Below are 14,472 nucleotides of genomic sequence, written 5' to 3'. Positions count from 1 at the left end.
TTCAAGGGTCTACTGTACTCAAATGCTGTTCAAACAATAGAAAGGTAATTTCTAATGTAGAAAACATCTATGAGTCACGAGCTGCTTTTGGACAATAAATATTTTACTCACCTTATGAGTATAACTTCACCAAAATCTGTGAACTGCTGCAGAAGCTCATCGATCAAAGCATCATCGAAAAAATTATTTTCTGGGACAGAACTTTTGATTGAGACCAATACTGTCCCATCTGGTGGACCTTGAACTGCAATCACCTCTTTATAAATGTTCTGCCTCTCTTCGGCTTCAACTTCAAATATATCTATATCAATCAGGGCAACGACAGGCCTTAAGGCATAAAGGGAGATGGATGTGTTAGAAATGTTTACTAAAGGATGGATTTCAAGTAAATTTCAAGCACGGTTAGAAATACCAAGACCGTTTAAACCTGTGGTCAGAAGTCTTTAGCTCGGCTCTTCCGTAGTGCAGCAAAGTGCCAGGAGTCCACGTGTAGAGGATTTTGCTTCCATCTTGAAAACTAGCATTGAGAAGATCTAAATCTTCAGCTGCAGTCAGAATGAAACAAAAACAAAAATAAAACCACAGGCGCGTGACAGATCATGGGGAGCAAGGAGCAAGCTTCTTCGCTTTACTGGCTTCAGTTGTCTGAGGCTGGGATCCCTGATACACTTGTTAATCGGCGGGAAGTCCAGATACCTTTAAGTTAGAAAGGTGTTTTGGTTGAATTATCACTTTATGCTTTACTTAGTAAAAATTAAGATAAGGCTTTATTTCTGAGAGTACTTAAAAGCCAAATAGTGTTTCATAAGTAATTCAACAGACAAGCAGCAGTTCATAATATTTACAAACCATATTGGTTATTCAAATTAAAAACCTTTGTTAGCACTCAATTGAAATTTTCATTGAAATTTCATAAAAATGAAATTTCCTCACTTCTCTTTATATGGAATTATGGAAAGAAAATACACTAAAAAATTAAATTATTATAAGCAAGTCTGAGAATATTTTAAAAACTGTTTTATATTTAAATTTTATTTATTCTATTCTAGCAAACCTTTGTTAAAAAAAAACAGCCCTCCTCCCTTGATATTTATATCATTCCCTTCTTCCTCATAAAATTTGCATTAGCTCATTTAAATGAAGAAGTCCATTTCCCAACCTGATCTATCAAAAGGCCATTTCCTTCTTCTCCAGAGGACACGGTCTGTCCACGCAGGGGTGCGGCACTTTTCACTGGTGTCATAGTCGTCAGAAAACAAATCGTATTTGTATGTTGGAGCAAAGGTAACTTTTCCTTCTAAAAATCCTCTAAAAATCTAAAATAAACATACAAAGTAAGTTATTAGAAAAAAAGTTCTGTTTTCATTCAGGCAGCCATTCGCTACATGTCTACTATATGCTGGAGATTCACACAAAATCTGTGTCCATCAGATGAACACTTCTAACTGAATGGAACAAATGGTAAGAAAAAATAACCTGGGACTTGTTCATGCCACTTGTTTGACCTCTGATTAAGCCAAGTACAAAAATGTGAATAAGGGAACTCTACCAGACCTTTAAGCTACAAAAACCAAAACTATGACAGATTTTAGAAATCATATATGTAGTCTGATGTCTTATTCTCAAATGAGGAAATAAGGCCTAAAATGTGAAGTGGGGCCCAAAGTGTTAGAATTTAAGTCAGATGATCATGAAGACACGATATCAAGTGGCCTTAATCACCTCTTACTTAAAAAAAAATATTGGGCGCCTGGGTGGCTCAGTCGGTTGGGCTTCTGACTTTGGCTCAAGTCATGATCTTGCAGTCTGTGAGTTCGAGCCCCACGTCGGGCTCTGTGCGGACAGCTCAGGGCCTGGAGCCTGCTTCGGATTCTGTCTCCCTCTCTCTCTGTCCCTCCCCTGCTCATTCTCTCTCTCTCACTTTCTAGCAAAATAAACAAACATTAAAAAAACAGTAGCTTTGAAGACTAAGATTCTAAATCCACTATTACTCAAAAAGAAAGAATCAAAAATGTATTCTCTTCTACTTGAAAGAGAGTCTTGGGGCACCTGGGTGGCTCAGTCAGTTAAGCGTCTGACTTCACCTCAGGTCATGATCTTGCGGTTCCTGAGTTCGAGCCCCACGTCAGGCTCTGTGCCAACAGCTCTGGGCCTGCTTCAGATTCTGTGTCTTCCTCTCTTCCTACCCCTCCCCTGCTTGCACTCTATCTCATCTCTCTCTCTCAAAAATAAATAAACATTAAAAAAAAAAAGTGAGTCTTACAGAGACTTAATATATTTTTCCTCCTGGGAGTTATTATGAATCTTCCTTTTTTCTTTTCTGTCTTTAAGGAAAGGTAATTCTATATCTATTAAACCTGAGATATGTAGTTAAGTATAGACTCCAAGGGATTTTAAAAAAGGCAACAGGGGCGCCTGGGTGGCTCAGTCGGTTAAGCGTCCGACTTCAGCTCAGGTCACGATCTCGCGGTCCGTGAGTTCGAGCCCCGCGTCGGGCTCTGGGCTGATGGCTCAGAGCCTGGAGCCTGCTTCCGATTCTGTGTCTCCCTCTCTCTCTGCCCCTCCCCCGTTCATGCTCTGTCTCTCTCTGTCTCAAAAAAATAAATAAACGTTAAAAAAATTAAAAAAAAAAAAAGGCAACACTGTGATTAAGGAAAGCATGTTTCATAACAAAAGATCCCCTTCTTCTCAACGCAAGTATCTTAAGTATGTGTATACCTGTCCAGCATTTTTCTGATTGATAAGCTGATCTCCTGCTATAAGAGAATCCCAATTTTGCTGTCTTATGAGCTCTTTAACTTCTTCATTAGGGAGATCAATGCGATAGTTGAAATCACCACACCAAAATACGTAGTCGTGGGAAAACAGCATCCTTCCCTGGAGGCAAGGAGAAGCATTTTAGATCTAAACGGTCAATATGAAACATGTTTTACCACTATTTCTTTGCCTCAGATATGCTCGCCGCTCCCCCGCCCCCGCCGGCCAGGCCCTGTTTATGTGACCCCAGACTAAGAACACATGAAGCATCTATTTAGGTGAAAACCGTTGATGTTTCTAAGAAGTATCTTAAATTTTCAAAAGCTGACAGAGAATTTGGAACAAGTTAAAGTGCACTTTGTAGCTTCATCTTCAAGAACAAGCAGTATGAGCTCACCATTGGAAAACTCAACTTTCGCGCTATTTCTACAAAATCTTCGTTTCTTTCTTTGACTTGGGACTGGCCCGCAGCAAAGTGGCTACAGACGAAGCAGAGGCTGGTTGTATGCAGCAGCATCCGTATCGCAACGGCCCCCTTGTTTCCAGTGGCGCCTCCCATTCCGGTCTTCACGGTGTCGACCGCAACGTCCCTTTAAAACAAAGGACTCTGAGTCCAAGATCCGAGCTGCCAACACAGTTCTGTGCGCATAAGACATTAGGAAGGTCTAGGACACAAACGTACAGCTGTAGTTCAAGGACAAGGCTGTGAGACGGTGTGACGGAATGACTGGTGACTCTTTCATCAAAAACACATTTAAGAACAAGATGCATGAGTAATTGTTTCCCTGAAGCAACACACATTCCAGGTCTTTTTCTGGCTACTCGAGGGTGGGAAAGAGCCTGCGCACAGCGCCCTGTTCACTGACCTGATGAAGGGAGCGTGTTGGGGTCTGATAAAAACAAACAGGCAGACGCCCACCAACTGCTCAGAAGCCAGCAGCACATACTTGTTGTCTCTGGAGATGGTCTTCTGCAGTTCCACAGCCCAGAGCTTTTGGTTTGTTGTGCTACCAGAAAACATTACAAAGGGAATCTTTTTAAAAGATATGGACAAAATAGCCTATTTTACAAGACAACTGTCAATTACATCTTTATATACCCAAATTTAGTAATTCTCCCAACAGTCCGAAATCCACACCAACACTGACATCTTTACGTAAGCTGTTTTTGTTTCCTTTAAAAAGAAAAACCTGAAATTTAGCCAAAAGATCGCCACACTTCCAAGTCTATTACTCTTTCACAAAGAAAACCTGAGCTTACTTATGAAACGAGTGCTCACCATTTGAGTAATCTCAAGCTGTACTTTTTCCTCTACCTATTACCTAGCTTCAACAATTATCAACATTTTGCCATTTTTTTCTTCCAACCCCCTCCCCCACTTTGTGTGTGTGTGTGTGTGTGTGTGTGTGTGTGTGTGCATGCGTGGACCTAGAATATGTTAAACCAAATCCCAAGACACATGCCATTTCACCCACACATACTTCACTACACATCATCTAAAGTAATGGGCATTTTTATTTTCACATAATCACGATGCCATCATCACACAATTCCTTAACACTATCAGTTTGTATTTAAATTTCCCTAATTATCTAAAAAAATGTCTTCTCGTGGTTGATTTCTTTAAAAGAGGATCCATATAGGGCCCACACACTGCATTTGCTTGTTATATCTCTTGAATCTTTAATAGTCCCTCAACCCTCCCCACCTCATCCCCTTTCAAATACTATTTATTTTTTAAAGAAGTTGGGCCATTTGCCGTAAAATGTTCAACAGTCTGGATTTGACGGATGTGTCTTCATAGTATCTTCACTTGTCCCTCTAACTCTCATATTTACTTTACACTGGTTAATGCAGAAGCTTAAGAAACTCATTTAAATTTATTTATTTGTTTTGGCAAAAATAACCTCATGGTTAGTGCAGTCAGACTTGCATCAAAGCAGAAGTACATAATCTCTGTGCTGTGACACTGGATCCACTGTTCAGACTGTGACAATCTAATCAACTCTTTTTTTTTTTTTTTAATGTTTATTTATTTTTGAGAGAGAGAGAGTGCAAATGGGGGAGAGGCAGAGAGAGAGGGGGAGACACAGAATCTGGAACAGGCTCCAGGCTCCTAGGTGTCAGCACAAAGCCCGACATGGGGCCTGAACTCACCAACTGTGAGATCATGACCCAAGCCGAAGTCGGACGCTTAACCAACTGAGCCATCCAGGTGCCCCTCTAATCAAGTCTTTACAATGAAAAGTCCCCCCGTTAATCCTTCTAAGGTTTTAGCATCTACCGATCACTGCCATTATTTCATCAGGGGTTGCGTGATGTTGATGTTATAATCTCAGCATTCCATAGGCATTTGTAGTTAAGTTAGAATTCCTCTATAAAGAATTTTTCTCAACTATTTTCTCTGAAATACAGTTCATACAAAGAAGGTAGCGTAAATGCTGAAGTCTTTATAAATTTTCAGTGTAGTAAGTTTGAGCCTCCAAAGAACCCCCAAGAAACTCTAAAGGAGAGCCAAAGGGTGTCTCTCATAGTTCCAGGTCACACACACGATAAGTGGTAAGCCTGAACATGACACCACGCCCATTTATCTAATCTAACACCGCCACACCACCTCCAAAATACAAAGCCAGCACATGGATTCTCTACCTACCAGAATCCCCCCACCGCCACTCGGATTCTGAAAAGAGAATGATGGCTTTTCATCTCCTTATCCAGCTTACTTCTCAGGTCATCTTCTAGTGAACCCTACCCTGATCATTCATTCAGGCCACCCCCCAGCCCCGCAACTCCACGTGCCTGATGCCCTATACCTCTGTTTATTTCCCGGTCCATTGACCGTCTTCTATCACACCGCATACAAGCATACCTTGTCTTATTGTGATTCGCTTGCTTATGCTTCCCAGATACTCTGTTTTTGACAGATTGAGGCTCTGTGGCAACCCTGTGTCAAGCAGGCCTATCAGTGTCATTTTTCCAACAGCACTTGCTTACTTCATGTCTCCATGTCACATTCTGATAATTCTAATGATGTTTCACACTTTTTCATTTTCATTATATTTGTTACAGTGATCTGCGGTCAATGATTATGACCAGCCGGAAGCTCATATGATGATTAGCATTTTTTAGCAGCGAAGTACTTTTTACTTAAGATGTGTACATTGTCTGTTACACGTAATGTTATTATTGCATACTTAACAGACTACCGTATAGGGTAATCTTAACTTTTGTATGCACGGAGAAGCCAAAAAAGTCATTTGACTAGATTTATTGCCATATCTGCTTGACTGCAGTGGTCTGGAACTGAACCCACAGTATCTCCGAGGCATGCCGGTAATTTACATATTACAATTACTGTTTACCGTCTGTCTCTTCAGCTAGAATAGAAGGTTCATGAAGGTAGGGATTTTTGTTTTATTCATTAATGTATCTTTAGCACCTCGAGTAGGTGCTCAACAGATACTGGTTAAAGAAATGAATAATCACCAGTTTACTAAGGAATAATTTGATTAAACTCTAGACAGATAATCAATGGAACAATTTGGTACCAGGAACAATAAGAGTATGCTCTATTTTAAAACCTGAATGTGTATTTTCAGGAAAGAGATTCAAATCAGCAAAATGAATGCAGTTGCGTTTCTTTTCTACTTCCCTGAGTGAATGTTATTTACTTAAAGCTAAGGAAAGGGGCGCCTGGGTGGCTCGGTTGGTTAAGTGTCCGACCTTGGCTCATGAGGGTCGTGATTTCACAGTTCGTGGTTTTTTTTTTTTTTTTTTTTTTTTCGGGACAGAGAGAGACAGAGCATGAACGGGGGAGGGGCAGAGAGAGAGGGAGACACAGAATCAGAAACAGGCTCCAGGCTCCGAGCCATCAGCCCAGAGCCTGACGCGGGGCTCGAACTCACGGACCGCGGGATCGTGACCTGGCTGAAGTCGGACGCTTAACCGACTGCGCCACCCAGGCGCCCCCACAGTTCGTGGGTTTGAGCCCCACGTTGGGCTCTGTGCTGACAGCTCAGAGCCTGGAACCTGCTTCAGATTCTGTGTCTCCCTCTCTCTCTCTGCTCCTCCCTGCTCACATGCTGTCTCTCTCTCAAAAATAAATAAAGATTTAAAAAAAAATTAAAAAAAAATAAAGCTAAGGAAAAAAATGTCATTTGCAAGATTGATGACTATCTCATACTATTTCAGCTCATAATTTTACTCTGAAAATCTTTTTAAAAATGTCACAAAAGATGGGCAATTGTTCAACTTTAAAAGCAAGCATACTTTCTTAAAATAAAACACTTAAGCTTTAAGTTCCATTTAAGTAATTTGCATTTGTAATAAGGCTTCAGAACAGCAGTTCTCAAAGTGTGGTCTGGGAACACCTCTGGGACTCCCCCAAACCCATGAGGTCAAAACTATCTTTATAATACTAAGACCTTTTTTTTGCCTTTTTCACGATGTGGATGGATATTTGCACGATGGTGCAAAAGTAACAATGAGTAAAATGGCTGACGTCTTCACATGAATCCAGGCACCGAACTGTACTAGGATGATTCATTAGTCTTTACCGCCATGTACTTGCAGTTAAAAAAATGCCATTTCACATAAGAATATCTCTGTTGAAGCAGGAAATGTTATTAATCGTTTTCTAAATGTCATTAATCTGATCAAAGTTCAATCCTTAAGTCATATCTGTGATGAACAGGAAATATGCACAAGGCCCATTCTGCTTCATATTGAAGTGTGATGTTTGGAGAAGCACTTGATTGTTTGAGCAGAGAGCTGAACTGCTACCATTTTTCATGGAAAACCATTTTTATTTGAAAGGACTAATGACAGACAGACTATGGTTCTTCAGACTTGGGTTATCTGACAAACATTTTTTAAATGAACCTGCCTTTTAAGGGAAACAACCAATAGTATTTATTTCCAATGATTACATTTTTCAAGCAAAAATGAAAATTTTGGAAAATGTGTATCTGCTACTGAGAACTTAATAGCTTCCAAACATTTGAAGAATTTGCTGATGAGATCAGTAATGAGGCTAATCAATATCATGCATTGATATAATGAAATGTGCCAAGATTTGGAAGATCGACATAACTCAGTGAACTAATATTTTCAAAATGACCAATACATGATGTTTCAAAATCATGCAAGGATAAAAAAATAGACCAATGAATTCTTGTATAACAGAGCACAAATAGTTCATTGCTATGGTTTCAGATTCCATAAGGTTAGTCCAGATTCCTGAACTAAACTTTAAGGAACTGTTTGTTGAGCTTTGGTGTAGTATCAGAGAAGAAATTATCTCAAAAGGCTATAAAGTTCTTTCCATTTCCAACTACGTTATTTATGTGATTTTCTTCATCTACTTCAAGCAAAACAACACATTGTAACTGACTAATACAGAAGTAGATGTGAGAATTCAGTTGTTTTAAGCCAGAAATGAAAAGATGTGCAAAACTACACTCAAAGCCAACCTTCTCAGGACATTTTTGTTCTGGAAAAGAATTACTTTTCAGGAAAAAAATGTATTATTTATGCTAACATGTAATAGGTTTATTGTTTTTTAAAGAATTAAATGTTTTGAAATTTTCATTTTTAAATTTCTAATGTACTATCTAGAGATATAACCCACATGAACAAAAATTCTTTAAGATTTTCAACATTTTTAAGAGTGTAGAAAGATCCTAAGACCAGAGAGGTTGAGAATTCTATTTTGCAGTTTAAAAAGCACCTTTACATATATTATCCCAATCTATCTTTGTAACAACTACTTAGTTATCTGCCTTCCATGTCCCTCAACTAGAAAATGACCTTGCCGGCTTACCTTGCATTCACAATGTTTCCAGCATTCAACTCTACCATTTCTTCAAAACCAATTGCGAATATATCAGTTGGCTTACTTCTTTTATCTACAATTAAGCATCCAAGAAAAACTGTTAAAAATATAGGTTTAGTCAAACGGCACCCGCCCCCACCCAGTCCAACTAAGATCAACGCCAGACCTCATAAAGTCCATTTCTGTGTTTTATGTTTAACCAACTTCAAATTGTAGGCAAAACCAACGAATGGGACAAAATTACTTTAAATTTAGCTTCCATTCAGGCCTCCTAAGTTTTCTTCTTTAAGACTGTTATTTCTGAAGATCCTTGAGTCCTTTCAGAAATCGTTTTGAAAGAACTCTTGCTAAACTGCATATGGGCATGAGAGAAGCAAGCCACTTTGCAAAAGCTGAAGAGAATAAAAGTCAGGGGGAGTGGGCATCAGAGAAGCAAGCCACTTTGCAAAAGCTGAAGAGAATAAAAGGGGGAGTAAAGGGATTCTTCAGAAAAGGCACAAAGTGACTGAGAAATCATCTCCAATCAAAAGGTAACACACAGGAATTTTCACATTCAAATTTGAAAACTAGAGGCTTGACCTTTTTACTATGTCCTACGTGGAAGAATCCAAGAAAATTAAAAGAGATCCAGGGGTTAAGATGTACCCCTCTGTTCCAGCCATTAGCTCTCTCCTAATAGACAAGGACGAAAAGAGAACAGAAGCTACTTGAGATAAGTGGCTCAGGGGGACTTGGGTGGCCGAGGACTCAGAAAGGAGAAGTAGCTAGAAAGGGCCTATAAATAGCATTAGACTGAGAAAAATAACAAAAATATTTATTGACTGCTATTACGTGCAAGGACTATACATGCATCAACTCGCTTACCACGCACTTTAGAAGACAGATTATTTTTACCCTTTAGTACAGACAAGAGACTGAGGCTTTGGAGAACCTGAGCAACTTGCCCAAATTCCCAGACAAGCCGCAGTGTGACCCAGTCATGCTGGAGCCAAACTGCCTTGAGTTCAAATCCTGACTTGCCATTACCAACCAGGCTGCGTGAGCCTGGGCAGGTTGCCTCCCTTACTGTGACTCGGTTTCCTCATCTGTGGAATTGGAATAATAACAGTATCTGTGCAGTAGGTCTGTTATAGGAAATAAATGAATAGATGTAAAGCACTTGGAGAACCGTAGTGTTAGCTGCTCCTCTAATATTATCACTACTACAACAACAACTATAATTTCAAGGTAGGTTCAATGTAAGTGAAAAAGATCGTTTCAATAAAAGTCTGGGGAAAACCTTAGGGTTTAAGATGTGACTGATTAGAGATAACTAAAAAAAGAAAATCTGCATCTCACATTTTTTCCTATGCACTTTTTTTTTTTTAAGTTTATTTATTTTTGAGAACGAGAGAGAAGACAGCACTGACCGGGCAGAGCTCGACGTGGGCTCACAAACCATGAGATCATGACCCGGGCTGAAATCAAGAGTCAAGATGCTTAACTGACTGGGTCACCCAGGTACCCCTGCACTTCGCTTTTATTCGTGATACATGCTAGATGTGTACTATTTTAGAAAGGAATTCAAAGTGACTTTAAACAAAAAAAGAAGGCGGCCCACATTCATAATCCTAATTAAAATCTTAAAAGCATCATCAGCTCAGTGCTTGGTCCGGGCTGTTAAGAGCTTGGCGGCTGAATGACGACCAAGGTTTTATAAGGAAAAATCAGTACCGCTAAATTATCAAGTGCCAACACGTGTTACAACAAGTTTTGAAAGATTTTTCTTAATCTACCCTAAATATTTCTTATCTGTTTAGTTAAACAGAGAACTAGATTTGAAAAATGGAATGTACTAGGTTTAAAAAATTATCACTCACAAAATAAGCTTGCTGTGCGTCAGTTTAAAAGAATAAAAACAGAACTAGTTTTTCTTCCTTGTGTAGTTACCTTTAAAGGTCTGGCCTTCATCCTTATAAAGCCAAGTTTCTTTTTGAGAATAAGGCATATTATGAAGTGTTACATTTGTTTGATAGATTAATAAGTCACAGGATTTATTAGGGGAATCCCTGTTACAAAAAGCAAACCTTGAAACTCCTGGATGCCAGCTAACTTGGGCGCGTCGAGAAGCCAGTCGGTGAGTGTCTGATTCTTAAAAGCTATGCTGCGAAACTGCTTCCCACCATTCACGTTCCAGGTTCCAACACATACCCGAATTTTCTTGGGCTTTGAATACTTGTAGAAATTCTCACACATGCTCTTTAGTACTTTGGAAGATGCTAATCAAAACCAAAACAGCACAGAGTTTTAGCTGCAGGAAACCACTTTTAGAAATCGATTTTTATACCTGAGAAACGAAGCAGGGCAAGTACAATTAGCAGCAGCAGCATAAACAAGCATAAGATACATGCACAGTCCAGCACGATGCAAGTAACCGACACAATTTTTGAAAACAACGGGCACTTGATACAATAGCCAAAGTAAAAATTATTGCGGCAACATAAAGCATGCAGAACGGTTCTTTTTCCATGAAGGGGTACATCATCTTATAATGTACAAAACTAGAGATTATACATTTGTAGGGACATAGCAATTGACTTTCGTATAACTTTAGTTCGAAGGCTGGCGAAAATATAAATCTTATTTCCAAACAAAAAGATTTAAGAACATTTACATTTAAGCTTCTAACTACTGACAGGTGGTTTGAGAAGGAATGGCTCCCGGACAAAAATACTAATTATGGACGATAACGAGATGTCAGAGAGTGAAGTCACTATGAGATCCCTCCCAACTCACGCAGACAGAGGCCGAAGTCCGCAACAATGGCCTGCAAGGCCTGACACAATCCACATTGCCATTCTGCCCTCATCTGCTACCTCTTCTCTGTTCACTCGCTGCTCAGCTGCTGACTCCCTGCTGTCTCCCTAGGATGCCAGCCTGCTCCCACAAGGCCTCTGCACGGACCGTTTCCAAAACCCGAGACCTTCTTCCCTCACCTCATCCCAGTGAGGCTTTTCCTGACCATCTTATTAGAATTTGCATTCTGTCCCTAACCTTCCACATCCTTTCCTCGTTTTATTTTTCTCTATAGCATTTGTCACCATTTACAAACTCTGTGTTTATTTACTTATCCCGTAACTGTCTGTCTCCCCTCTCAAGAACGGAAGCTCCTGAGGACAGAAATGGTGGTCTCTTTTGCTTACTACATTATCTCCGGTGACTAGAACAGTGTCTGGGACACAGTAGGTGCTCGACGCATCACTGTTAAATGAATGCTCAATACATTTGGACCCTCAGTCTCTTACATGCATACTTTTTGACCACCATCTAGCTTCCTTCTCAATCACACTTCTCTTTGATTAAATTTTCGGCACTTAACGTGGCTAGAACCTTAATAGGACCTCAATCTAAAAACCGAATACACACTTACTTGGCAACTAACTGGCAAGAGGAAAAGGAAATCACAATGATTCTCACCTTTTAATACACAATTTGATTACTATTTATTGTTTTAGGGTACCAAGATACACAAGAGAATTAGAGTAAAAAGGCAGATTATGGCATCACAAGGAAAACAGTGTGACCCGTGAATCTCCTGAGGGAACTGCTGAGGTGATCAGGTCACGCCTGCTGTTCCCAGGAGCAGACACGCAGATTTGCAGCCCTCTTCCTACTTGACGTGACTACTCGTATAAGGTGTCAGGTGGTAATGAAAGCACATGATTCGTTCTGGTCTGTTGGTTAACTGGAAGCTGGCCGTACCCAACGCATCCTTCTCCATGACATGGTCTTTGTGAGTGAAATCACTGCCACTGTTCCTACTATGAAAACAGCCTCTGTGATCCACTCTATATCAAAATACAAGTTCTAGAGTGATTTAACAGCCTAAAATACTCAGCAAGACAAATAATGAATCGTGTGAAAACATGCGGCCATGTTGCGTGAATTAAGTCAGATCAGTTTATAAATGGAATAAAAAGTTGTAACAATTTTCTAGCTTATTCTTAACTAGTTGGCACCTCAATGTGCAGAAATGAGCCCGTGTTCAAACAGATGTCCGTTCCCAAATGCCATATCATTTCAGAAAATGGATTTCATTACATAACTCAAAATACATCCAAGTACCCTCCTCTTCCAAACTTCTCACAAAAATAACCAATAGTTTCTCAAAACGTTCAGAACAGTAACTAAGCAGAACAAATCTTAAGATACCAAATCTTCAGTAAAAGGAAGAAAAGATGTCTTTTTCCGATACATTTCTGGCAAGAAATTTTGCCGTTTGGCCGTTTTTGCTCCTTTTGCCACATGTCCGTGTTTAAGGACAAGTTCATAAACCTTGTCCAGAAAATGAAGGCATAAGATTCTTACGAATAGGAAAGGCAAGAAAAATAACGATCTTTAGGTCCTAATCACTTACTCTAACTTTGTTACCAATTTTGACGCTTTTTAAAAGAGTTCAGATCACATTTTAGTGCATGTCTTATAGTTACAGAATATATTTCATCTACAGTATGAAAAAATAAGTCATTGTTTTTCAAATACTATGTGTGAGAAACACTGCTGATAGATATCACAGATAGTACTCTGAAATTAATCCAAAATAGTCACACTGGGGTTTTTACCATTAGCCTAGTAAAAGCAAGGTATAATACTAACAATGTGTGTTCATTGAAATATAAAGGTGAAATTAAAACTGGATGAGCTATATTTAATTAGAATTAAGCATTTACTAGAAGAAGACAGGCAGCATTATGTATTTTCTCCTAAACGAAGTACTTTGTTTTCTCAAACTTAAAAATTTTTTTCTCAGATTAAAACAAGGTATTAATTTATCCTATTAGAAACTGAGGGCAAAATAAGAGAAAGTTTCCATTTATACGGCTTGGTCGATTTACAATATCAACTTCAGAAAAATAAAGAAAAATTTGCTTTTATTTACAGATTGGTTTTCTATACTGTACCTGACTGTAATGTCTGTTCAGAAACTATGGATGCATCAAGAAGAAAACAAAGAATCATTAGTAAAACAACAAGTTACAATTAAAATCTAGAGTGTTATGACAATACATCCTAAGATGGCCTCATTTTTTTCTTTTACATCAATTTGATTATTTTTTCTGAGGGCTATAAGACACCAAAGATTAAACATAAGTGACAATACCTGACGCAAACCCTCTGCATCTATGAAAAATCCTACAGTGACTCAGTGATGTCCAGAGTGTCACAATCAGGAGGTCCTTGGCCTGTTTTTCAAGCTGCTCCTGTGTGTGTGTGTGTGTGTGTGTGTGTGTGTATGCACGCACATACGTGTGAGAGAGAATATGAATCTAGAAACCCAAGGGGTTAGAGGGTATTGAACACATGAGGACCCGAATATACGTCTTCTAGTATTCTTTCTGGGACTCGGCCGATTAAGTACAATCAGTTCAGTTGTAACAAAACATACACATTCCACAAAAATCACCATGCAGTGCAAAACAGTACAGATTCCCATAGCCACAGAGCTTATGGGGAAAATGGGATTAGGGGACAACACTCCCAAATTTTAGCAGTGACACTCCAAAACAGATGGGACCCTAGTAAAAACAGTAGTACGGTTTCACATGTTAAATGGCTTGAGGTGTCTGAATACTCCTTAAATACGGCACTTCGTCATGAAAAAGACCTGAAGTTTGCTGGTAGAAGTGGGCATGAGGAGAATGGCAGCTGACAAGCAAGCCGACCCTTTGAACACACGGGTTTGAACTGCACAGGCCCACTTATACGTGAATTCCTTTTTGGTAAATACAGTACTCCAAACATATTTTCTCTTCCTTAACACTTTACTTGACTGTAAGATTACAGTACATAATACACATAACATACAAATTATGTGTTAATCAACTGTTTATGTCAGGCTTCTG

The 14,472-nt window shown here is 39.3% G+C and overlaps 1 protein-coding gene and 1 long non-coding RNA gene across 5 annotated transcripts in view; one reads left to right on the top strand and one right to left on the bottom strand.

Moving 5' to 3' along the window:
• Nucleotides 1–14,472, bottom strand: part of SYNJ1 (synaptojanin 1) — a 91,471-nt gene that overhangs the window by 29,975 nt on the left and 47,024 nt on the right. For 2 of the 4 annotated variants that reach the window (XM_042956962.1, XM_042956964.1), the window contains exons 13-21: nt 13,531–13,554; nt 10,657–10,848; nt 8,579–8,663; nt 3,624–3,764; nt 3,155–3,347; nt 2,719–2,877; nt 1,160–1,316; nt 428–545; nt 112–327 (exon numbers count right to left, since the gene is read on the bottom strand). In XM_042956962.1, coding sequence (XP_042812896.1) covers nt 112–327; nt 428–545; nt 1,160–1,316; nt 2,719–2,877; nt 3,155–3,347; nt 3,624–3,764; nt 8,579–8,663; nt 10,657–10,848; nt 13,531–13,554 — 1,285 coding nt within the window. The remainder of the gene's footprint in view (nt 1–111; nt 328–427; nt 546–1,159; nt 1,317–2,718; nt 2,878–3,154; nt 3,348–3,623; nt 3,765–8,578; nt 8,664–10,656; nt 10,849–13,530; nt 13,555–14,472) is intronic. The other 2 variants (XM_042956963.1, XM_042956965.1) reach the window with 1 other exon arrangement.
• On the top strand, nt 11,991–13,635 carry LOC122230706. The gene is made up of 2 exons (XR_006207752.1): nt 11,991–12,362; nt 13,511–13,635. It is a non-coding gene; the product is annotated as an uncharacterized LOC122230706 (long non-coding RNA).

This window comes from Panthera tigris, chromosome C2, assembly GCF_018350195.1.
Source record: "Panthera tigris isolate Pti1 chromosome C2, P.tigris_Pti1_mat1.1, whole genome shotgun sequence".
Lineage (NCBI taxonomy): Eukaryota > Metazoa > Chordata > Mammalia > Carnivora > Felidae > Panthera > Panthera tigris.
Note: the sequence above shows the minus strand (reverse complement) of the source record. Positions and strands in the feature narration are given on the sequence as shown.